The 23,815-nt window shown below is 57.6% G+C and overlaps 3 protein-coding genes across 3 annotated transcripts in view; all 3 read right to left on the reverse strand.

The window, feature by feature from the left end:
- The window catches only part of LOC127587375 (bolA-like protein 1), a 15,911-nt gene extending 10,222 nt beyond the window's left edge, over positions 1 to 5,689 (reverse strand). The window contains exon 1 of the mRNA XM_052045666.1: positions 5,682 to 5,689. The gene's annotated coding sequence lies outside the window, so the exon portion shown is untranslated. The remainder of the gene's footprint in view (positions 1 to 5,681) is intronic.
- On the reverse strand, positions 3,546 to 4,163 carry LOC127587404 (bolA-like protein 1). The gene is given in 4 exon segments (XM_052045703.1): positions 3,546 to 3,759; positions 3,761 to 3,958; positions 3,960 to 4,005; positions 4,090 to 4,163. Coding segments are annotated over 4 exon segments (423 nt in total). The 3' UTR covers positions 3,546 to 3,654.
- A 12,606-nt stretch (positions 5,690 to 18,295) lies between the features above and the next one.
- On the reverse strand, positions 18,296 to 20,331 carry LOC127587351 (leucine-rich repeat and immunoglobulin-like domain-containing nogo receptor-interacting protein 3). Its single transcript, XM_052045616.1, has 2 exons — positions 20,280 to 20,331; positions 18,296 to 20,197 (listed from the first exon to the last, which is right to left on the reverse strand). Exon 2 carries the CDS (start codon positions 20,183 to 20,185, stop codon positions 18,362 to 18,364), a length of 1,824 nt encoding a protein of 607 aa, XP_051901576.1. The 5' UTR covers positions 20,186 to 20,197; positions 20,280 to 20,331; the 3' UTR covers positions 18,296 to 18,361.
- Between the last annotated feature and the right edge of the window lie 3,484 nt (positions 20,332 to 23,815).

Raw genomic sequence — 23,815 nt, forward strand, 5'->3', positions numbered from 1 at the left:
ACCTCCAACTCCGTCCCACCTCCCTCCCCCTCCCCACCTCCAACTCCCTCCCTCCCCCTCCACCTCCCCCCCTCCAACTCTCCTCACCTCCCCCCCAACTCTCCTCCCTCCCAACTCCTTCCCCCAACTCCTTCCCCACCTCCCTACCTCCCCAAGCCCAACTAACCGCTTGTCCCTAACCAGAACCAACTAACCAGTCACTCCATAAAAAGACCCAAGGAACCATCTCCGACAAGGTCTAACCAATCACAACTACCAGCCTCGACCCGCACTCAACCGTTCAATGACGCCCAACTAACGAGTCGGTTCCCTACCAGACCCAACCAACTAGTCATTCCGCAAACAGATCCTAATAACCAGACCAAACCTTCCTGCCAATCCAGGCAGTCTAACCCGAGTCCAGCCGGACTCTGACCATACCCGACCAGCAAGGCAGTCCAACCAGAATCCAGGCAAGCAGTTGCTCTGTGGCCTGACCCAACTAACCGGTGGCTCTCACAGAGCCGGTCCCAGACCAAGTCTGGACACGTGTCTGGTTCCTGTGTTCACACCACGCAGCCTGAGTTTGACCCTCTCCCCGGCTCCCTCCCTCCAGAAGGCGAAAGGGATAGAGGGTAGATCAGAAAATGCCTCAGAACTGTTGACGGGGAGTCTCCCAAGCCCCCTCCCCTCCCCTGTGGCTCTGTGGTGTCAGGAGCCACCCATCCTTAGTTGCCAAGTTGTCCCTCCCTCTCGTGCGTCCCGTTGTGACTCTCAGTACAATTCTGACCTTTGAGTGGTGTAGATTTAGAGAAACATTTTGCGTGAGAGTGTGCGTGTGTGTGAGTGTGTGAATTCTGTGCAATAGTGTTCCTTGTACCAGGGTCGATGTCTGTGTAAAACCCTGTGCTAGCTGGAAAATTCGATGTATAGTTTCAGTTGTAATAGAGTTCTTGTGGTGTGTTGGAAGTTAACTGTTTTGTATGATATTTAAAAAAAAAGGCCAAGAACTCAGCACAAAAATCTACTTCAAACCGTAGCACAATAAAAGGACAGATGACGAGGCTGGTCTGAATTTTTTTGGGGGGTGGTACAGCACAGGAACAGGCCCTGCGGCCCACAACGTTGTGCCCAACTATTTAAGGTAACGATGTCTAATCCTTTCTCCCTGCGCGTGGTCCATATCCTGCCAGTGCCTATCGAAGAGCCGCATAAACCCCTCTATCGTATCTGCCTCCACCCCCTCCCCTGGCAGCCCGTTCTGGGCACCCACCACTCTCTGTGTGTGGGAAAAAAAACGCCCCCTCTCACCTTAAATGCATGTCCTCTAGTACTTGATGTTTCTACTCTGGTGAAAAGATTCTGTCCACCTTAATTTCTGCCTCTCATATAAACCTCCATCAGGTCTCCCCTCAGCCTCTGACACTCAAGAGAAAACAACCCCAGTTTGTCCAACCTCTCCTTATAGCTCATGCCCTCTAATCCAGGCAGCGTCCTGGTGAAGCTCTTCTGCACCCTCTCCAAAGCCTCCACACCCTTCCTGTAATGGGGAGACCAGAACTACACACAACACCTCAAGTGCGGCCTGACCAGAGTTTATAAAGCTGCAATGTAACTTCTCGACTCTTGAACTCAGTGCCTCGACTAATAGAGGCAAGCGTGTCGTACGTCGTCCTTACCGCCCTGTCAACGTGCGGCCACTTGCAGGGACGTAGGTTTGGACTTGGACGCCAAGCTCTCTGTACAACCCTGTACAAGGGTCCTTAACCCGAAACGTTGACCGCCTGCTTTTCTCCACGGATGCTGCCCGGCCTGCTGAGTTCCTCCAGCATCGTTGGTGTTTTTCAGCTCTGCACATCCTCCTCTGTTCCTGGGGAGGAGGGGTCAAGGGCAGTAAAACTCCGATAATCCGGCACCGTTTCTGGACTGTTGGATACTCCTCCCAGCGATACCCAAAATACACTTATTTTACTTCTTTTAAACAAAAACACGTTTAATGAGCAGGTACATTTCTCAGTGGACCCGGCGAGTTTAGCGGAGGGGGGAGGATGCGACGCTCCAGACCCCGGCTGCAAACCCGGACACAGTCTGATCCCAGTCCCTCACGGATGAGGGAGCCAGATGCCAGACGCCGAGGAATGGGACGCTGGACAATCGGAGTTCACTGTTCTGGCAGAGTGGAAGGCACAGCCTTAGTATGATACGGGAGACCATTCAGCCCACGTTGGCAAACCCCTCTGCCCCGTCCTTATTGTCTCCCCCCCCCCCCCTCCCCAACCCCTGCACATTATTCTCTCATAAGCCCATCTGGTTCCTTTGGGCACTTACACGCACTGGGGGTAATTAACTGACCCCGTTCGTCCGTGGGGGTGTGGGAGGGAACTGGAGCACCCAGGGGAAAGCCACGCGGTCACAGGGAGAAGGTGCAAACTCCACACACACACAGCGCCTGAGGTCGGGATCCAACCCGGGGCTGTGTGGCAGAGGCTCTTCCCACTGCACCACCGGTGGGGGGGGGGGGGGGGGGGGGTGGTGAGTAGGAACTGCATTGGAGGGGAGGGGGTGTGGGGGGGGTGCGAAGGGGAAGGAGGGAACTGGGAAAGAGCAGGTGGGAAGTGCGGAGACCCCGATGACATCCAGCACAAGGTCAAAGGGCCCGAACGGCCTCCTCCTGAGCAAGGACGGGAAGCCCCGAAGGGGGAAAGAGTCACCAGAAGGGGGTCTCGGGAACCGGATGACCTCTGCGGGGTTGGAGCAAAGGCCACAAGCAGCTGCAGGGGGTGGTGAGGGGTGCACAAGGTGGCATTTGGGAGGAAGAAGAAAATGTGAGACAACGTTTAAAATGGGGAGAGACCTCAGAAATCGGAGGTGCTGAGGGGATTGGGAGTCCCAGTTCCGGATTCCCTCCAGGTTAACTTGCAGGTTGAGTCAGTATGCAGTGCAGTGTTGGCACCCATTTCGAGAGGGCTAGAACAGAAAGCAAGGATGTACTGCTGAGGCTTTACAAGATGTTGGTCGGACCACATTTGGAAACATTGTGAGCGATTTTGGGCCCCGTATCTAAGGAAGGGATGTGCTGGGCGTTGGAGAGGATCTGGAGGAAGTTTATAAGAATGATCCCGGGAATGAAAGGGTTAAACGTACGAGGAGCGTTTGGACGTCTCTGGGCCTGAGCTCCATGGAGTTCAGGAGGATGACGGGGAATCTCATTGAAACCTCCCGGACACTGAAAGGCCTGGATAGAGCGGACGTGGAGAGGAAGTTTCCATCAGTGGGAGAGTCCGGGATCTGAGGGCACGGCCTCAGAATAAAGGGACGTCCCTTTAGAACTGAGATGAGGAGGAATTTCTTCAGCCAGAGGACGGTGAATCTGTGGGATCTGTTGCCACAGAGGGCTGTGGAGGCCAAGTCATTGGGTGTATTTAAGGCAGGTTCTCGATTAGTAAGGGGGGGGGGGGGTTAAAGGTTACAGGAGGAGAGAGCGAGAGAGATTCAGCCATGATCGAATGGCTGAAGAGATCGATGGGCTGAATGGCCTAATTTTGCTCCTGTATCTTAGAAAAAAGAGGGCGCCAATGGCTTGGGAGAGGTGAATGTGGGCTCCCAGAAGGGTAGTGGGTCAGTCAGCCTCAGACAGCACCAACAGTCGACAGTGGAGAGTTCATTGTTTATTGGTCAGTTGGCGGGGGAGGGTTTCCCTGCTCCGTGACGGTCGTGCTTGGATCCTCCCAGGCAGGGGGGGCTCCTGTCGACGGTCGGGTCGTCCGCCCACTGCCGGGGGGGTCCTGGCGTGGATGGAGAGGGCGTGCACCTGGGCGGCCATCTCCTCCCTCACGGCCTCGTGGACCAGCCGGTGCCGTTGGATGAGGGAGAGCCCTCGAAGTGCTCGCTGACCACCACCACCTTGAAGTGGGTCTTCCGAGCCGGCGGGCACGGCGTGCTGGTGGCTCTCGTTGACCACCTCCAGGTGGGCAGGGCGCCAGGCTGCTCTCCAGCTTGGCCCGCAGGGCGGTCTCGACGGGGCGCCTCGCGGGCCCGGACGATCGTCGCCATTAGCCCGTCGGGTGGGACCCACTGCCGCCAGACTCGTGCCACTCGCTTGCCGCCAACCTCTGGGGCTGAAGGGCAGAGAGATGTCGTGAGGAGAGCGAAGGGTTTAAGCTACGGGGATAATAGTTCCCCATCCCTCCCCCCGCAGTACAGCACTCCCTCCTCGCTGCGCGGTGCTCCCTCCTCCATTCGATGCTTGTGGTGGGCACTTAGATCAGATCGAAACACACGGTGAAATGCATCTTTTACGCAGAGTGTTCTGGGGGCAGCCCGCAAGTGTCGCCACGCTTCCGGCGCCAACATAGCATGCCCGCAACTTCCTAACCTGTACGTCTTTGGAATGTGGGAGGAAACCGGAGCACCTGGAGGAAACCCACGCAGACATGGGGAGAACGTACAAACCCCTTACAGACAGCGGCCGGAATTGAACCCGGGTCGCTGGCGCTGTAATAGCGTCACGCTAACCGCTACACTACCGTGTCTGCACTTGAAGGAAAATTAAATTTGCAAAATAGGGGAAAAGGGAGCAAGAAAACAGGAGAGTCCGAATGGTCTCCACTGATGTCCAAAATTCGACCCAATGACCTCAACCAGTGGTGGGGGCTCTGAATGAAGCAGGTTACGTTGTACAAGACGCCGGTGAGGCTGCATTTGGAGTACTGTGTTCGGTTTTGGTCGCCCCTGCCTACAGGAAAGTTGCCGTTAAGCTGGAAAGGAGCGCAGCGGGAGGTTTTATGAGGATGTTGCCGGGACTGGGTTATGGAGAGAGGTCGAGCAGGTTGGGACTTTCTCCATTGGAGCGTAGGAAGTCACCTTATAAAAGTGTATACAAGTGAGGGGCAGGGTGAATGCACACCGGGGTTGGGGAATCAAGAACTAGGGGGCATAGTTTGAGGTGAGAGGGGAGAGATTTAATAGGAACCCGAGGGGCAACTCTTTCCTCCCAGAGGGTGGTCCGTATGTGGAAACTAGCTGCCAGAGGGAGTGGGTGAGGCAGGTACATGGATAGGAAAGGTTTAGAGGGATGTGGGCCCAATGTGGGCAAATGGGACTTAGATGGGAATCTTGGTCGGTATGGGCCAGTCGGGCCGAATGGACTCTAAATTTCTCCCCTTCTTGCTTCCCTATCCTCCCTGCCCCTTTTTCCAGAGATGGGGACCTCTGGTCCTAGACTCTTCGACCAGGGAGGCATCATCCCGACTCCCGCCTGTCCAGATATTTTGTGCAGTCGACCGGATGGCTCCGCAACGATCCGGATTGGCTCCGGGCCCGAGCTTGCGATGAAAGCAAGTTTGCAACGAGAGGCAAATATTGGCAATCAGCGCGGTTCGACCTCAGACGGGGTGCGGCGTTTGGGGTGAGACGCAGAGGCCAGAGACAGAGGGGGGGCAGAGACAGAGGGACGGGGAGGGGGCAGGGGGAGGGGGGCAGAGATAGAGGGAGGGGGGAAGAGAAGCATAGAGAGGGGGCAGTGCTCTTGCCCTGTCTGCATTGATCCGACACACAATGGATAGAAGCAAAGATACAACAGGAGAGGGCCCGAGCGGCCAGCCGGGCCTTGTTGCCCGGTAAACCCTCCTGCAGGGTCCCGGGACCCCAGCGCACCTGTCCGAGGACCGGGAACCCCCGGCCCCCGCTCCCCGCACCCTCACCCTCTGCAGCGCCCCGGGGACCAGCTGTCAATCAACCGCTCCTCGGAAGCGAGGCGGCGACTCCTGCCCAACGCGCCTGCGCGCCATCGCAAAGCCCCCCCGGGACTTGTAGTTCCTTTCCAGCGGGAAAGCGCCGGAGGGAGAGAGACGCTCACCATGGCAACGGGGCCTAAGCTCATGGTGGAGCTGGTGGAGCCTGAAGCCGAAGGGGGTCCGGAGGTCCCGACGCTGGAATCATGCCCAGTGGCTTCATCCGTCACTGGAACTGGATCCAGTGGGAGCCCCCCCCCCCCCAGAACTGGATCCAGTGGGAGGCCCCCCCCCCCCAGAACTGGATCCAGTGGGAGGCCCCCCCCCCCCCCCAGAACTGGATCCAGTGGGAGGCCCCCCCCAGAACTGGATCCAGTGGGAGGCCCCCCCCAGAACTGGAGTCCAGTGGGAGGCCCCCCCCCAGAACTGGATCCAGTGGGAGCCCCCCCCCCCCCCCCCCCCGAACTGGATCCAGTGGGAGGCAGCCCCCTCTGGAACCAGATCCAGCTGCTTCAGCACCAACCGTGGGGCGAAGGCTCAGCTGGGGACAGGAGCCCCTATTAGTGATAATGGAGGCCGGGCATCTCACACACACATTCACAAATCCACTCTCACATAAAGCAGACAGTCAGACACTCCCTCACACATAACACAGGCACAGACACTCACACATTACACACTGAGAGAGAGCGAGAGGCACACAGACACTCACAGAAACACTTTCTCACAGACAAAGCACAGACAGACAGTCACTCAAACAGAATATGGATACAGACACACATCGCCGACACACTCAACTGTCCTGCCGACCAGCAACATGAGAATCAGGGTCAGTATCGGTGTGTTAAGGAGAAGGTATCTCACCCCTCCCTCCCCATCTCACTCCCTGGTTCACCACAGGCTCAGTATTCTGGCTTCTGTCTCTCTCACTCACACACACACACTTTCTCAAGAGCCCTGCCTGATTTTTGCTTCCTAAACCTTAAGTATGCTTCCTTCTTCCTCTTGACAAAATGTTTCACCTCTCGTTAACCATGGTTCCTTCACTCTACCATCCTTTCCCCGTCTCAGTGGGACAAACCTATCCAGAACCCATCCAAGTGTTCCCTAAACAACCTCCACATTTCTGTGATGAATTTCCTGGAGAAAATCTGTTCCCAATTTACAGTCCCAAGTTCCTGCCTAATACCATCGCAATTAGCCCTCCCCCAATTAAAAACTTTCCCATTATCATCTGCTCCTATCCCTGTCCATGGCTACGTGAAAGGTCAGGGAGTTGTGGTCGTTATCCCCGAAATGCTCACCCAACGAGAGGTCTGTCACCTGACCAGGCTCATTACCTTGAACTAGATCCAGTACGGCCTCTCCTCTAGTCAGCCTGTCCACATACTGTGGCAGGAATCCTTCCTGGGCACACCGAACAAATTCTGCCCCATCCAAACCTTTTGCACTAAGGAGGTGCCAATCAATATTCAGGAAGTTGAAGCCTCCCATGACATCAACCCCGTTATTTTTGCACCTTTCCAAAAATCTGCCTCCCAATCTGCTCCTCAGTGTCCCAATGGCTATTGGGGACCCTATAGAATACTCCCGATATAGTGATCGCTCCCTTCCCGTTTCTGACCTCCACCCACACTGACTCAGTGGACGGTCCCTCCAGGACGTCCTCCCTTTCTGCAGCTGTGACACTGTCCCTGATCAGCAATGCCGCTCCCCCACCTCTTTTACCTCCCTCCCTGTCTCTTGAAAATCTAAACCCCGGAACATCCAGCAGCCAATCCTGCCCTTGTGGCAGCCAAGTCCCTGTAATGGTCACAACATCGTAATTGCACGTACAGATCTATTCTCCAAGTTCATTGCCCTTATTCTTAATATTTCTTGCATTAAAGTAATCACATTTCAACCCATCCAACTGACTGCATCTATGATCCATCCACTGCCCATCCCTCCTCAGTCTCTCCGCAAACGGCATCTGCCTTTACACCAACAGCTCCATCATCTGACCCAATACTGGTTCCCCGTGCCCCTGCCAACCTAGCTTGAACGCTCTAGCAAACCTGCCCGCAAGGACACGGGTCCCTCTCCAGTTCAGGTGTAACCCGTCCCTTTCGTGCAGGTCGTACCTTCCCCAGAAGAGATCCCAATGATCCACTGATCTGAAAACCCTGCCCTCTGCACCAACTCCAAAACCACACGTTCATCTGCCATATCTTCCCATTCCTACCCACACTGGCGTGTGGCACAGGCAGCAATCCAGAGATTACTACCCTTGAGGACCTGCTTTTTAAGCTTCCTCTCCTACTCCCTATATTCCCTCTTCAGGACCTCGTCCTTTTTCCTGTCTATGTCGTTCGTACCAACGTGGCCCGCGGCTTCTGCCTGCTCACTCTCCCCCTTTAGAATGTCGTGGAGTCGTTCCGAGACGTCTCTGACCCTGGCGCCTGGGAGTCAACGTACCATCCGGGAGTCTCGTTCTCGTCCACAGAATCTCCTGTGTTCCCCTAACCAACGAATTCCCCCATCGCTGCCACAGTCCTCTTCTCCCCCCTTCCCTGCTGAGCCACAGTAGCTGCGAGAAGATGGCGTGGCCCAGACGGTGGGGATCTTTGATGATGGACGTTGCCTCCTTGAGGCAGCGAACAAAACAGTACAGCACAGGCCCTTCAGCCCACAATGTTGTACCAAACTAACTAAACTGTTCCCTTCTGCCTACACAATGTCCATACTCCCCCATTCATGTGCCTATCCAAGAGCCTCTTCAACCCCTCTATCATATCTGCCTCCACCACAACCCCTGGCAGCACATTCCAGGCAACCCACCACTCTTAAAAAAGAAACTTGCCCCGCACATCTCCTTTGAATTTTCCCCCTCTCACCTTAAATTCATGCCCTCTGGTATTCAACATTTTAACCCCCGGAAAAAGATACTGGCTATCTACGCCTCTCATAATCTTATAACCCTCTCCTCAGCTGCTCCAGAGAAAACAACCATGTTTGTCCAAACTCTCCCTACAGCTCATGCCCTGTAATCCAGGCAGTGTCCCGCTGAACCTCTCCTGCACCATCTCCAAAGCCCCCATATCCTTCCTGTAATGGGGCAGCCAGAATTGAATGCAATTCTCCAGATGCGAACTAGAGTTTAAACTCCAGCTGCCATTTCTCCGACCACATCTGCAGCTGAGCTATATCCCGCTGTATCATTAGCCAGGCTTCTACACTATCCACAACACCACCAACCTTCGGGTCATCTGCAAAATTGCTAACCCACCCATCTACATTTTCATCCAGGTCATTTATACACAAGACAAAGCACGAGAGGTCCCAGCACGGATCCCTGAGGAACACCACTAATCACAAGCCTCCAGCTAGAATAAATCTCATTGACCACTACCCTCTGTCTATGGGCAAGCCAGTTCCGAATCCAAACGGCCAACTCACCATGCATCTTAATCTTCTGGATGAGCTCCCATGAGGGACCTTGTCAAACGCATTACTAAAATCCATGTAGACAACACACACAGCTCTACCTTCATTGATCATCCTCAAAAAACTCAAGTTAGTAAGACACGACTTGCCCTGCACAAAGCCATGCTGACTCTCCCTAATTAGGCCATGGTTTTCCAAATGCTCATAAACCCTATCCTGAAGAATCCTCTCCCGAACTTCCCCACCACTGACGTGAGACTCACCGGTCTATAGTTACCAGGATTATCCCTGGTTCCCCTTCTTGAATAATGGGACAACATTCGCTACTCGCCAGTCCTCCGGGACCTCGCCTGTGGCGAGAAAGGACACAAAAATATTGGTCAAGGCCCCAGCAATCTCATCTCTTGCCTCTCTCAATAACCTGGGGTGTATCCCATCAGGCCCCAGGGACTTATCCACCTTAACGCTCTTTAAGAGACCCAACACTCCCTCGTCCTTTACCTCGAAGTGCCCCAGCACATTAGCACGCTCCACACTGATCTCCCTGCCCTTCATGTTCTTCTCCTTGGTAAATACTGACACAAAGTACTCATTAAGGACCTCACCCACATCCTCCGCTTCCAAGCGGACGTTCCCTCCTTTATCCTCGAGTGGTCCGATCCTCTTGATATACGTATAGAATGCCTTGGGATCCTACTTGCCAAGGACTTCTCATGGCCCCCCCTGGCTTTCCTAATTCCCTTCTTGAGTTCCTTTCCGGCTTCTTTATAATCCTTAGGAGCTCAGTTTGATTTTAGCTTCCTAAACCTCACACATTTCCTTTTTCTCCTTGACTAAATTCACCACCTCTCTCGACATCCGAGGTTCCCTCACCCTGCTGTCCTCGTCCTTCCTTCTTACTGGAACACCCCTGTCCTGTACTCTGTGCAGTTGGTCTTTAAACACCCTCCACATGTTGGATGTGGACTTGCCCAAAAACGGCTGTTCCCAATTAACTCTCCCTAGTTCCTGCCGAATTCTCCCGGAATTTGCTCTGCTCCAATGTAATACTCTCCTGCAAGGTCCACACTTATCCTTATCTGTAGTATCTTAAGTTGTGATCACTGTTCCCCAACGAAAGGTCGGTCACCTGGCCAGGCTCGTTACCCAACCCCAGGTGCAGCAGAGCCCCTCCTCTCTTTGGACTATCTACATATTGATTTAAGAAACCGCCCTGGATGCACCGAACAAATTCTGCCCCGTCTAAAACTCTTACACTAAGGAGGTCCTAGTCTCTATTAGGGAGGTTGAAGTCACCCACGACAACAACCCTATTAGTTCCACACCTCTCCTTAACCTGTCTGGTCCTCAATGTCCCGATGGCTAGTGGGGGGCCTGCAGTATAATCCCATCAGATTGACTGCACCTTGTTTATTTTTGAGTTCTACCCACATAGACTCAGTGGAGGAGCCCTGCATTCTGTCCCCTCTAAGTGCAGCTGTGATATTGTCCCTGATTACTGGTGCAACCCCCCTCCCCCTCCCCCTCCCCCTTTTGCCTCCCTCTATTGTTTCTAAAGCATAAAAACCCTGGAACATTCAGCACCCATTCCTGTCCTATGTCTGTGTTACAGCCTCAACATCACAGTCCCATGTACTGATCCACGCTCTATAAGTTCATCACCCTTCCCCCTAATACTCCCAGCATTCAATAATACTCCACCTCATCTGTCCCGTTGTGTCTATTACTTTGCTCCTTACTGGTCACAAGATCTCCCTCCCTCTCAATCCTCCACTTTCTGACCCAGTGCTCTGGTTCCCCTCCCCCTGCCAAACTAGTTTAAACCCTCCCCAGTAGCACCAGCAAACCTCCCGGCCAGGATATTGGTTCCCCTCCAGTTGAGGTGCAACCCGCCCCTCTTGTACAGGTCACCCCTGCCCCAGAAGAGGTTCCAATGATCTAAGAACCTGAAACCCTGCCCCCTGCCCCAGTTCCTCAGCTGCTCATTCATCAGTCCTACCCCCCTGTTCCTGCCCTGACTGGCACATGGCACCGGGAGTAATCCAGAGATGGACAGTCAGAGACTTTTTCCCAGGGCGACAATGGCTAACACGAGGGGACATCATTTTAAGGTGATCGGAGGAAGGCATAAGGGGTAAGTTTTTGTTTTAAAATACACAGAGAATGGTGGGTGTGTGGAACGCACTGCCGGCAGAGGCTGTGGGGGGCAGATAAATTAGGGATATTTAAGAGACTCTTAGATAGACACATGAATGATAGAGAAATGGAGGGCTATGTGGGAGGGAAGGGTTAGATAGATCTTAGAGCAGGATGAAATGTCAGCACAACATCGTGGGCTGAAGGGCCTGTACTGTGCTGTAGTGTTCTATGTTCCATGCTCTATTAATACCTTGGAGATCCTGCTCTTCAGCCTCAGGAAAGAGGCAATATTCCCTATACTCACTGTGCAGGACCTCTTCCCCCTTCCTACCTGTGCAATTGGTGCCAACGTGCACCACGACCTCTGGCTGCTCACCCTCCCCCTTGAGAATATTCTGCAGCCACTCTGAGACGTCCTCAACCCCTGCACCTGGGAGGCAACACACCATCCTGGCATCTCTTTCACAGCCACAGAATCTGTCTGTCCCCCTAACTATCAGGTCTCCTATCACTATTTCTCTGTCTGACTTCACCCTTCCCCGCTGAGCCACAGAGCCAGCCATGGTGCTACTGACCTGGCTGCTGCCGCTGTGCCCAGATAGGTCATCCTCCCCAGCAGTATCCAAAGGGGTAGACTTTGCCAAGGGGTATGGCCACAGGGGAACCCTGACTGACTGCTTACTCCTCTTACTTCTCCTGGTGGTCAGCCATCTATCTGCAGCCTGTACCCTGGGTGTGACCACCTCAGCAAAGTTCTCCTCTATGAGGTTTTCAGCTTCCCAGATGGTCCTGAGTACATCCAACTCCAGTTCCTTGACCCGGTCTGTCAAGGGCTGCAGCTGGGTGAACTTCCTGCAGATGTAGTCATCAGGGAGACCGCAAGCTCCCCGGACTTCGTGCATCTTGCAGGAGGAACATCCCACGGCCCCAACTACCATCCTGCCTGCACTGAATCAAGGACGGAGGACTTTCAGACAGCAAAATAAAAACCTTACCTGTGCCGTCTCGCTGAAGCCCTTTTTTTAAAAAAAATACCTGCTTAACACTGAAGGAGCCGGAGCCGGAGCCGGAGCCGGAGCCGGAGCCTGAGCCTCCCCACTCTAACACTGGCCACTCCAGTACACCGTAACTTCTTTCTATTGGCTGCTGTTAACGACCTAATTAGCCAATCAATTATTAACTAACAATGTGCCAATGTGACACTTTTAGGCCCCTGTTCAGTGAAACTCGCCAGAAAGTCCTGAGACTTTATCTCTTTTAAACACTCAATTTATTGGTAAATTGGTTTCTTATTGTCACACGTCCCGAGGTACAGTTAAAAACGTTGTTTTGCATGCCGTCCATACAGATCATTTCATCACATCAGTGCATTGAGATAGTACAAGGGAAAACAATAACAGAATGCAGAATAAAGTGTTCCAGTTACAGAGAAAGTGCAGTGCAGGCAGACAATAAGGTGCAAGGGACACGACGAGGTAGATTGTGAGGTCAAGAGTCCATATTCAATAGTCTTATAACAGCAGGATAGAAGCTGTCCTTGAGCCTGGTGGTATGTGCTTCCGGCTTTTGTACCTTCTGCCCAATGGGAGGGGGGAGAAGAGAGAACGTCCAGTGTGGGTGGGGGTCTTCGATTATGTCGGCTGTTTTACCAGGGCAGTGGGGAGTGTACACAGAGTCCATGGAGGGGAGGCTGGTTTCCGTGATGTGCTGGGCTGTGTCCACAACTCTCTGCAGTTTCTTGGGGTCACCTGCGGAGCAGTTGGCGTACCAAGCCGTGGTGCATCCGGATAGGATGCTTTCTAGATGCTAGGGAGGGATGTGCCCATGATGTGTCGGGCAGAGTCCACTATCCACTGCAGCTTGTTGCATTCCTGCAAATTCGATTCGCCGTCCCAGACCATGGTACAACCAGTCAGGACACTTCCAACAGCACATTTGCAGGAGTTGGTCAGCGTGTTCAGTGACAAGCCGAACCTCCTTAACCTCCTAAGAAAGTAAAGACACTGTTGTGTCCATGCTGTTATGCTGCACTGTTTTGTTCTCCCGCCGCTGATTCGGACCCTGCACCTTCCGCACAGGACCCGTGAAGAGGGGCACTGACTACGAGGGGGCAGCTGATTGGGCCGAGGTGACATCTCAGTTGCTCGGCCAGTGGGAGGGAGGAGACCCGCTGTCCCGCCGGGTGTGGCGAAAGGTGCAGGTGTCCTTGTCACGGTTCATCCCCAGCAGCAGCGTAACAGAGGATTCTCTGATCTACGGGCTGTTCCCGGGGACACACACAGACGGACATCAGCTGCTGCTGGAAGGTCATCAACTCGGTGAAAGACGCCCTTTGTCCTGCCTGAAACTTGTTGGTCTTCCAGCACTGTGAGATGTCCGTAGGGGAATGCTGCCGGCTGGTACATTCCAAGCTGCAGGAGTACGTGCTGAGGGACGCACTGAAGCTGGGTGCAGCCAATGCGAGGGCTCGGTGGGGAAGGACTACAGTTTAGGGCTCTTCTGCCACAGGAGAGGGAGGGTCAGGGTCAGGGAGAAAGCCCCTAAATATTGTAAATACGGGACCGGGTAGTTTCCAGGGAGCCACACGTGTGGCATCGGTGCTGTTTTTTATATAAAAAGTTAACACTAATGAGTGATCTGTACAAGAATGTAAAGGTTTGCACTGTTTTATAATTGTATATAGTTTGTCTTTTATCATGAATAAAGTTTATTTTGGTCCCGCCGGCCGCCGGGAGGGAGCGACCAGGAGCGGCAGCCCTCGGCGGGGCTGCCGCTGGGGCTCCACCGGGCGCTGGAAGCAGGGAGGGCAGCTGTCCATGGTGCTGACGGCGGACTCTCCATTCGGCGAGGCTCCCCTTACCTTTGGAAGCGACCGTGAGGGGCTGGAATTCTTGGATCCATGTCGGACGCAGAGTGAACCAGTCTGCCTCGCCGAGCGGCTGTCATCACCACCTCCAATGAAGCACGCACTACCCACTCAGTGACGGGACACAGGCCTGGAGGGCAGGAATAATTCACTGGAGAGCGTCCCGGGTCCCAGACCACGTCCCGGGTTCCAGGCGCCAATATCCAGGCGAGCGCCGTCTTGTTGCTGGGCACAGCCGAGGAAGCGACGGGGACTGAGAAAACTCTGGAATAGTTTTGGGATCAAGGATGTGATTAAGCTGGAAAGGGGGCAAGAGAGTCACAAAGCCGTTGCCAGAACTAGACTGCTTGAGTTATAAGGCTGGGACTGTTCTCTCTGGAGCGTAGGGGCCTTGAGGGGTGACCTGAGAGTACGAGGGGCATCGATAAGGTGAATGATCACGGTCTTTGTCCCCAGGGTAGGGGAGTCTAAAACTGGAGGGCACAGGTTTAAAGTGAGAGGGGAAATTTAAAAGGGACCCGTGAGGCAACTTGTTCACACAGAGGGTGGTGGGTGTGTGGAACGAGCTGCCAGAGGAGGTGGTAGAGGCGGGTACAATTAAGTTTAAGAGACATTTAGACAGGTACATGGATAGAAAAGATCCAGATAATTAAACGCATTAAACGCAGGGCCAATGGGACTAGCTCAGGTAGACGGGCCGAAGGGTCTGTTTCCATGCAGTATCACTCTGTGACGCTACTGGAGATCTCCTGCCTACCGGTCAGCAGTGGGATATGTTGAGGGGGGAGCATTTGCAATAATGGGCCTGCCATCGAGACGCTCGGGTGTTGCGGGGATGGGGTGGGAGTGAATCCTCCTCATTGCGAGAGAGCCAGGTCTGAGGTCACCCCAGACCTGCAGACTTCGTGGGCGAAAGATTTCCATTCACCGATAAGGGTACAAGGTTGGCGACTTTTTAAACCCCAGGTCAACAACCAGGTGCACAAGTGTTCAGCTCTGGTCTGCGCGCTCCTGGGAGGGTGTAGAGAGGGTGCCGAGGCGCACAGTGCCAGAGAGAGGGGGCGGACTCTTTGGTACGTGGGCAGGCTTGGAGGCGTCCAATATGAGAGCGGGCAGGTCACGTACCGTGGATCTGTGCAGCACACCAGGTGGTCCACAGCGTGAACAGTGCGTGTTCCTTCTGGTCTCGGGGAGTCGTGATCGCTCTGGAGAGGCTGCAGGCGGTGCTCCCGGGCGTGGAACATCGTGGCCGGGCGCGATGATTGCAGACGTGGGCCGGTTTTTACTGGAGCAGAGGAGGCCGCGGGTGGGGGAGGGGGGCGGGGGGGGGGTGGGGGCTTAACTTCTATTCCCATGTCACAACTTTCGGGTGACTATGCACTTATACCCCTCAGTCTGTCCGTTCCACACCTGTCTGGAATGTCCACAGGAGGCTGGGACAGGTTGGGATTATATTCCTTAGAGTTTGGAAGAACGAGGTTTGACCTTATTCAAACATCAGGGGGACGTTGAGATGGTTCATTCAGTGGGAGAGTCGCGCACAAAGGGGGGGGGGCACAACTACAAAATAAAGGGGCCGGTCATTCAGAACTGAGGTGGGTAGAAATTTATTATCCCCGGATTCTCTGCCCCCCGGGGGGGGGGGGGGGGCGGTGGGCGGAAGAGGGAGAGCGCTGTTCAGCGCTGTGTGTGTGTTTGTGTGTGTTTGTGTGTGTGTGTGTAGCTGTGTGTGTGTAGCGGTGTGTGTGTGTAGTGCTGTGTGTGTGTGTGTAGCGGGGTGTGTGTGTGTGTAGTGATGTGTATGTATGTGTAGCAGTGTGTGTGTGTAGTGCTGTGTGTGTGTGTGTAGCGATGTGTGTAGTGCTGTGTGTGTGTAGTGCTGTGTGTGTGTATGTGTGTCTGTGTCTGTGTGTGTAGTGCTGTGTGTGTAGCGGGGTGTGTGTGTATGTGTAGCGGTGTGTGTGTGTGTGTGTGTGTGTGTGTGTGTGTGTGTGTGTGTGTGTGAGACGGTTGTTTGTCTGTGCGGGTCTGTGGGTGTATCTGTGTGAGTGCGCGCCCGCGCATCCCCCGGCGCCTCCCCGGATAGAAACGCACCGCAGGCTGGTACAACCCGACACATCCCGGGGCCAACCGACTGTCCCGGTATTTTTTTCACCCGGACTCGGAGAAAGGAAAGTCACAACGAGGAGAGCACAACAAGCGGCTTCTTCCCAAAGTGTCAGCCAGCCCACCAGTGTCTCCCTGACATCACCATCGGTTCCACCGGTAAATAAATTACTGCGGGGGGGCGGGCGGGGGTTATTGCCACGTTGACAGGCTGCTGATACAATCACTGGAATTCATGAGGTTCACTAGGAGCGGGCGGACCACGTCCTTTGGAGTTTTCTGATGATCTTGTGACAGATGATGGGAGGGTTTTTTTGTGGCGATTACAGGACGGGTTTGGGATATTCTGACCCAGGTTGAAGTGAAGGACAGAGTCAGGGTTTAACCTGCGCTCGGACCCCGGTGCAGCAGCCAGCGGGAGCCCGGGCACTGGATTCCCTGCTCAACCAGTTGAATAGGAGTCCGCCCGGAGACTTTGCGACACCTTCCCTGCATCTGTTGGTTGAGTTTCAATGAGGTCGCCTCCCATCCTTCGGGTGAGTCCACGCAACCCGTGAACAGCTGACACCCTGTCACGCTGCATCGAGCTTTCTCTGCGTTTGGCTTTCATTCCCAGCGCCCCCTCCCCTCCCCTTCCCTCTCCTCCCCCTCCCCTCCCCTCCTCCCCCTCCCCTCCTCCCCTTCCCCCCTCCTCCCCCTCCCCTCCTCCCCTTCCCCCCTCCCCTTCCCCCCCTCCCCTTCCCCCCTCCCCCTCCCCTCCTCCCCATCCCCCCTCCCCTCCTCCCCTTCCCCCCTCCCCTCCCTCCCCTCCCCTTTCTCCCCCTCCCCAACCACCCCTCCCCTTCCCCCCTCCCCTCCTCCCCTCCCCTCCTCCCCCTCCCCTCCTCCCCTTCCCCCCTCCCCTCCTCCCCCTCCCCTCCTCCCCTTCCCCTACCCCTCTCCGCCACCCCCTCCCCAACCACCTCTCCCCTTCCCCCTCCCCTACCCTCTCTCCCACCCTCCCCCTCCCCTCCCCCTCCTCCCCCTTCCCCCTCCCCTCCCCTGTTTTTCTTCTGTTTTAGGATAATTATGTTAAAACACTCGCAAAAGCCTCATGTAAGATGGGTGCAGGATGCATTGGGGAGTCCGCAAGGACCCAGAAGACCTCCAGCGAGCGAGCCAGGCCAACGGCTCCTTTACTCTTGCCCCGGGTCCCAACCGCTCCGGGGAGGGGTGCTGCCCAGTTGCCGGAGTCGGGAGGCTGGGAGTGTTGACAGAGGAAGAAGTAACGAGGAGGCGAAGAGAAGAAATGGAGTCTCAAACCAAGAAATATCCAGAGGCGGCGGCTTCACTTCGCAGCTTTTATTCGGGGCTCCGCTGCAGCCTCACACAAGGACCAAACTACAGCGGCCGACAGCGGTGTGGGGAACCAGCAGCGGCCGGTGGGGCCGAGTGGCTCCTGAGCTCAGCACAGAGAACGTCAGCAGGAAATTCGAGCCCCCCCCCCCCCCCCCTCCACGCCCCACCCCCGGCTCAGGTACGGGACACCCTGGGAGAGGCCGGACGAGAGGGTGAGAGAACGTGGGCTGGGGGGAAGGGATGGGGGGGGGGTGTTGACGTGGGATGGGGGAGGGACGGGGGCTGGGGAGGTGGGACTGGAGAGGGGGGACGGGCTGGGGGGAGGGGGAACGGGGAGGACGGGGACGGGGAGGTGGGACGGGGAGGGGGGTGCTGGTGGGACGGGCTGGGGGGAGGATGGAGGTGGGCTGGGGAGGGAGCCTGGAGGGGAGGGGACGGGGAGGGGGAGCGGGGACGGGGGACGGGGAGGAGGGAGGCTGGTGGGACGGGCTGGGGGGAGGTGGGCTGGGGAGGGGGCCTGGGGGGGGGAACGGGGAGGGGGAGCGGGGAGGGGGAGGAGGGAGGCTGGTGGGACGGGCTGGGGAGAGGTGGGCTGGGGAGGGGGCCTGGGGGGGGGACGGGGAGGGGGAGCGGGGACGGGGGACGGGGAGGAGGGAGGCTGGGGGGACGGGCTGGGGGGAGGGTGGAGGTGAGCTGGGGAGGGGGGACGGGGACTGGGGGAGGGGGGACGGGGACTGGGGGGCTGGGGACGGGACGGGGCCGGGCCCCCCCCCCCTCACACCACCTTCACGTTGAACCTACCGTCGCCGCCGGCCCCCGCCCCGGCCCCGGCCCCCGCCCCGCCCTCGCCGCCGGCGTGCGGCACGAAGTCAATGTGAGTGTTGTGCCTGATGGGGCCGCAGATCCGGCTCCAGGCCAGCAGCAGCGAGAAGCAGAGGCCGACCACCCCCAGGAAGGAGCAGAGGCCGAGGCCGGTGGCCGTCAGCAGGGCGCGGCGGCCGAGCGGCGGGTCCGGGACCCCGGCGGCGCCCAGCCCCAGCTCCCGGGCCGACAGCGGCCGCACCAGCAGCACGGCCGAGGCCGTGTCGTTGCCGCCGGCGTTGCGGGCCACGCAGCGGTAGGTGCCCGCGTCGGCCGGCCGCACGCCGCTGATGTGCAGCGTTCCGTCGGGCAGCAGGCGGCTGCGGCCGGCGCCGGGACCGGAGGAGGGTCCGGGCCCGGGCACCAGCACCTGGCGCCGGGGGTTGAGCCACACGATGCGGGGCGGCGGCTGCCCATCGGCGGCGCAGCGGAGACCGACGCTCTGCGCCTCCCGGACCCGCAGCCGCTGCGGCGGCTCCTTGCCGCGGATGACGGGGCTGCGGCAGCGGAAGGCTCCGGCGGGCAGCCTCTCCTCCACCTCGGGCCCGTCCAGCCGCAGACCCCGCAGCCCCTCGGGCGAGGCGCAGACCGGCCCGGCGCCCAGGAAGCGGAGGCGCCGGCGCCGCCTCACCACCCACAGCAGGCGGCAGTCGCAGGCCAGCGGGTTGCCGCCCAGCCCCAGGCTCTGGAGGGCGGCGACCGTGCGGAAGGCCGCCTGCTCCAGGCTGGTCAGCTGGTTGTCCGCCACGTCGAGCAGCCGGAGGCCGGGCAGGCCGCGGAAGGCGCCTGGGGCCACGGTGACCAGCTGCCCGCCCAGCAGCCGGAGCTCCTGCAGGCGCCGGGCGTGGTGCAGCAGGGCGGCGCGGACGGCGCGGATCGGGTTGTAGGAGAGGTTGAGGAAGCGGAGCTGAGCCTGGAGCCGGAGGCCGGCGTACGGCACCTCGCTCAGGTTGCAGCGGGTCACCGAGAGCCACACCAGGACCAGCCCCTGCAGGCTCCCGGGACCCAGCTCCGCCAGCGCCGGCCAGCCGTCCAGTTCCAAGGCCCGCAGCTGGACCAAGTCCCGCAGCCAGCCGTCGGGCACCGAGCCCGGCCTCCGCCAGCCCCGCAGCCGCAGCGCCGTCAGGTTGGCCGGCCGGCCCAGCGCGTCGGCCGGCGCCTGCCCCACCGCCGAGGCCGACACCGTCAGCTGCTGCAGGCTGCCCAGGCCGGAGAAAGCCTCGGGTCCGATGTGGACCAGGCTGGGGGCTCCCAGCGCCAGGACCCGGAGCTGGCCCGGACCCCCGAGGCCGTGGTCTAACAGGGCCACCAGCGGGTTGTCCCCCAGGTCCAGGGAGGTCAGGGCGGGGAGGCCGCCGAGGGCCCCCGGTTCCAGGAACCTCAGGCGGTTGCCCTGCAGGTTGAGGGCCCGCAGGCGGTCGAGGCCCTGGAAGGAGCCGGGCTCCAGCTGCGACAGCAGGTTGTAGCCGAGGTCCAGGTCCTCCAGCCGGCGGCTCCAAGCCCCGGCTCGGGCCCAGTGCCCGCGGCCCAGCGACCTGATCAGGTTCCGGCTGAGGTCCAGGGTCCGGGTGCCGGCCGGGACCCCGCGGGGGGCGGCCTCCAGCTCGCGGCCGTCGCAGCGCACCGTCCGGTTCCGGGCCGAGCACTGACAGGCGGAGGGGCAGCCGGTGCCTGGGTTCAGGAACAGGAGGAAGGCGACGCCCCACAGGACAGCGGCGGCTCCCGTTCCGGTCGACATCCCGGGCCGGACCTGTTGGGGGTAAAACGGGCAGCGGGTCAGCGAGGGATCGGAGGTTCCGAAGGACTTTCACAAAGCAACGGGGAATTAACACCTCCGGTTTAAATATATCCAGTGGGTAGCGGTCAGCGTGATGCTAATCCAGAGCCAGCGACCCAGGTTCAATTCCGGCCGCTGTCTGTGAGGAGTTTGTACGTTCTCCCCGTGTCTGCGTGGGTTTCCTCCGGGTGCTCCGGTCTCCTCCCACATTCCAAAGACGTGCGGGTTAGGAAGTTGTGGGCATGTTTTATTGGCGCTGGAAGTGTGGCGACACTTGTGGGCTGCCCCCAGAACACCCTACGCAAAAGATGCATCTCACTGTGTGTTTCGATGTACATGTGGCTGATAAATCAATATCAACATTGATATTCCGGGGATTCAACCCCACTTCCCCCGAGAGAGGAAATTTCTACCCCTTCGCCTCCTTCTGTAGTGATCTCTCCCCTTGTCTACGATCCTCCCACTGGTGAGAACTTCTCAACATCTACCCCGTACGTCTGCCCTCAGCATCTACACAACCTCTACCCTGTCCACTTCTCAACGTCTCCCCTGTCCACACACAAATGGCAGGAGAAACTCAGCGGGCCAGGCAGCGCCTGGGGAGAAGTGGACGGTCGCCGCTTGCGCTGGACGCGGTCTGACCCGCTGAGTTCCTCCAGCGTTTTGAGCGTTGTTCCAGCGTCTGGTGTCTCCATCTGCCCTGTCGACACCTCTTGGGGTCCTACAGAATGGAATCAACCCTGAACTGCAAGGAATAAGGTCCCAAACTGTCTCGCCTCTCTGAAGAACCACCACCCCCCGCTCCCAGGGGACCTACGACACCGGGGTCCCATCCCCAGGTCCACCTCCCACTATCGCACAGTTGCTGCTCCTGATCCCACCGGCGTTTCCGGCCGCTCTCTGTCCCTCGAGGGGGGGGGGGATGGGACCGGGCCGTGGGGCGGGGGAGGGGGTGGGACTGGGCCGTGAAAGGGGGGAGGGGGTTGGGACGGCCATGGGGGGTGGGTCTGGGCCGTGAGGGGGGGTGGGGGTGGGGGTGTGGGACTGGGCTGTGAGGGGAGGGGGGGTGGGACTGGGCCGTGAGGCGGGGTGGGGGGGGGGTGTGGGACTGGGCTGTGAGGGGAGGGGGGGTGGGACTGGGCCGTGAGGCGGAGTGGGGGGGGGGGTGTGGGACTGGGCCGTGAGGCGGGGTGGGGGGGGGTGGGACTGGGCCGTGAGGCGGGGTGGGGGGGGTGTGGGACTGGGCCGTGAGGGGACGGGGGGGGGGTGGGACTGGGCCGTGAGGCGGGGTGTGGGGGGTGTGGGACTGGGCTGTGAGGGGAGGAGAGGGGGGTGGGACTGGGCCGTGAGGCGGGGTGGGGGGGGGGTGTGGGACTGGGCCGTGAGGGGGGGAGAAGGGGTGGGACTGGGCCTTGGGGGCGGGGGGGAGGGGCGGTCAGAAGTCACGGCTTCTCCTTGAGACCTCTGACCTCCGGCGCAAGAAGCGGCGCGGACCGTGAAATGCAGAGGCTTTGTGCAACCCGCGCCCTTCCCCTCCCCGAGCGCCCCAGGTCAGGACAAGGGCGGAGGTCACAGAACTGGTACAGCACAGAAACAGGCCCTTCGGCCCTTCACGTCGTGGCCCTTGCACCTTATTGTCTGCCCGCACTGCACTTTCCCTGTAACTGTGACACTTTATCCTGCATTCTGTTATTGTTTTATCCTGTACTGCCTCAACGCAGTGTAATGAACTGACCTGTACGATCGGTTTGCAAGACAAGTTTTTCACTGCACCTCGGTACAAGTGACAATAATAAACCAACACCAATTCATCTCTCCTCTCAGTAAACTTTCAACCTCTGGCTCCTATGAAAGAAAATAGCCTGAATTATATATTTATTCCAAGATTAAGATCTCTTTATTAGTCACATGTACATCGAAACACACAGTGAAATGCATCTTTTGCGTAGAGTGTTCTGGGGGCAGCCCACAAGTGTTGTCACTCTTCTGGCGCCAACACAGCATGTCCACAACTTCCTAACCTGTACATCTTTGGAATGTGGGAGGAAGCCGGAGCACCCGGAGGAAACCCACACGGACACGGGGAGAACGTACAAACTCCTTGCAGAAATGCAAAAGAGGTTGTGTGGGATTAATCGGCAGATGTTCCGGATAGAACACAGCACAGGAACAGGCCATTCGGCCCACAATGTTGTTCCAAACTAATTAAATTAGTAATCAAATGCCCAACGAAACTAATCCCTTCTGCCTGCACGATGTCCATCTCCGTTCTCTGCACATTCATGCACCTATCTAAGAGCCTCTTAAACCCCTCTATCATATCTGCCTCCACCCCCACCCCTGGCAGCACATTCCAGGCACCCACCGCTTTCTGTGTAAAAAAACTTACCCCACTCATCTCCTTTGAACTGTCCCCCTCTCACCTTAAACGCACGCCCTCAACTATTAGACATTTCAACGCTTGGAAAAAGATACCAGCTGTCCACTCTATCTGTGCCTCTCATCATGTTATAAACCTCTATCAGGTCCCCCCTCAGCCTCTGACGCTCCAAAGAAAACAGCCCAAGTTTGTCCAACCTCTCCTTGTAGCTCATGCCCTCTAATCCAGGCAGCATCCTGGTGAACCTCCTCTGCACCCTCTCCAAAGCCCCCACATCCTTCCTGAAACGGGGGAGACCAGAACTGAAAATAGAAAATGGGGCGATGGTACTGGGACAATACGGGAGGGAACTGCGATATGTTTTAAAGTGGCGTGCATTTACCTCTGGGGCATGGTCCTCAGATGGAGTGAGATGTTGGTTCAGACCGGATCCGGCACAGGTTGGGCTGTGCTCCTGCAGCCGGCGCGGTGAGCAGCAGTCTCTGCTGAGCCAACAGTTTGCCCAGGGTTTTGGACCCACTGTGATCGAGTTACAGGTTTCTCCGGCTGCATCCCATGACTGCGTCTCCAGCACAGGAGTGAGCGATCAGGTTACCGCAACAACATTGTTCCTCTGAATATTTAAACAGGCGTCTTGTGACGATAAAGGTTTGGGGATGTAGGAGAGAAAAGAACGATTTGTCAGGTAGTGAGAGCACTGGTAACCGACGCTCAGGGACACTCTGCTGTCAAACCCAGCCAGGGCAAGGTGCTTATTGTTTGAATAGAGTTATTTTAAATCAAAGCGCACACACACACCACACACACACACACACACACACACACACACACACACACACACACACACACACACACACACCTCATCCCACAGCAGGGACGGTACAGGTTAGACGGGGAGTGAAGCTCCCTCCACACCGTCCCATCGCACACTCCCGGGGTCAGACACAGGGTGAAGCTCCCTCCACACCGTCCCATCGCACACTCCCGGGGTCAGACACAGGGTGAAGCTCCCCCGCACCGTCCCGTCACACACTCCCGGGGTCAGACACAGAGTGAAGCTCCCCCGCACCGTCCCATCACACACTCCCGGGGTCAGACACAGGGTGAGGCTCCCTCCGCACCGTCCCGTCGCACACTCCCGGGGTCAGACACAGGGTGAAGCTCCCTCCGCACCGTCCCGTCACACACTCCCGGGGTCAGACACAGGGTGA

The sequence above is a fragment of the Pristis pectinata genome, chromosome 40, assembly GCF_009764475.1.
Source record: "Pristis pectinata isolate sPriPec2 chromosome 40, sPriPec2.1.pri, whole genome shotgun sequence".
NCBI classification, from domain to species: domain Eukaryota; kingdom Metazoa; phylum Chordata; class Chondrichthyes; order Rhinopristiformes; family Pristidae; genus Pristis; species Pristis pectinata.

Excerpts from the sequence above, each read along its gene's own strand:
- LOC127587351 (XM_052045616.1), bottom strand. The coding sequence starts at position 20,185 with ATGTCGACCGGAACGGGAGCCGCCGCTGTCCTGTGGGGCGTCGCCTTC.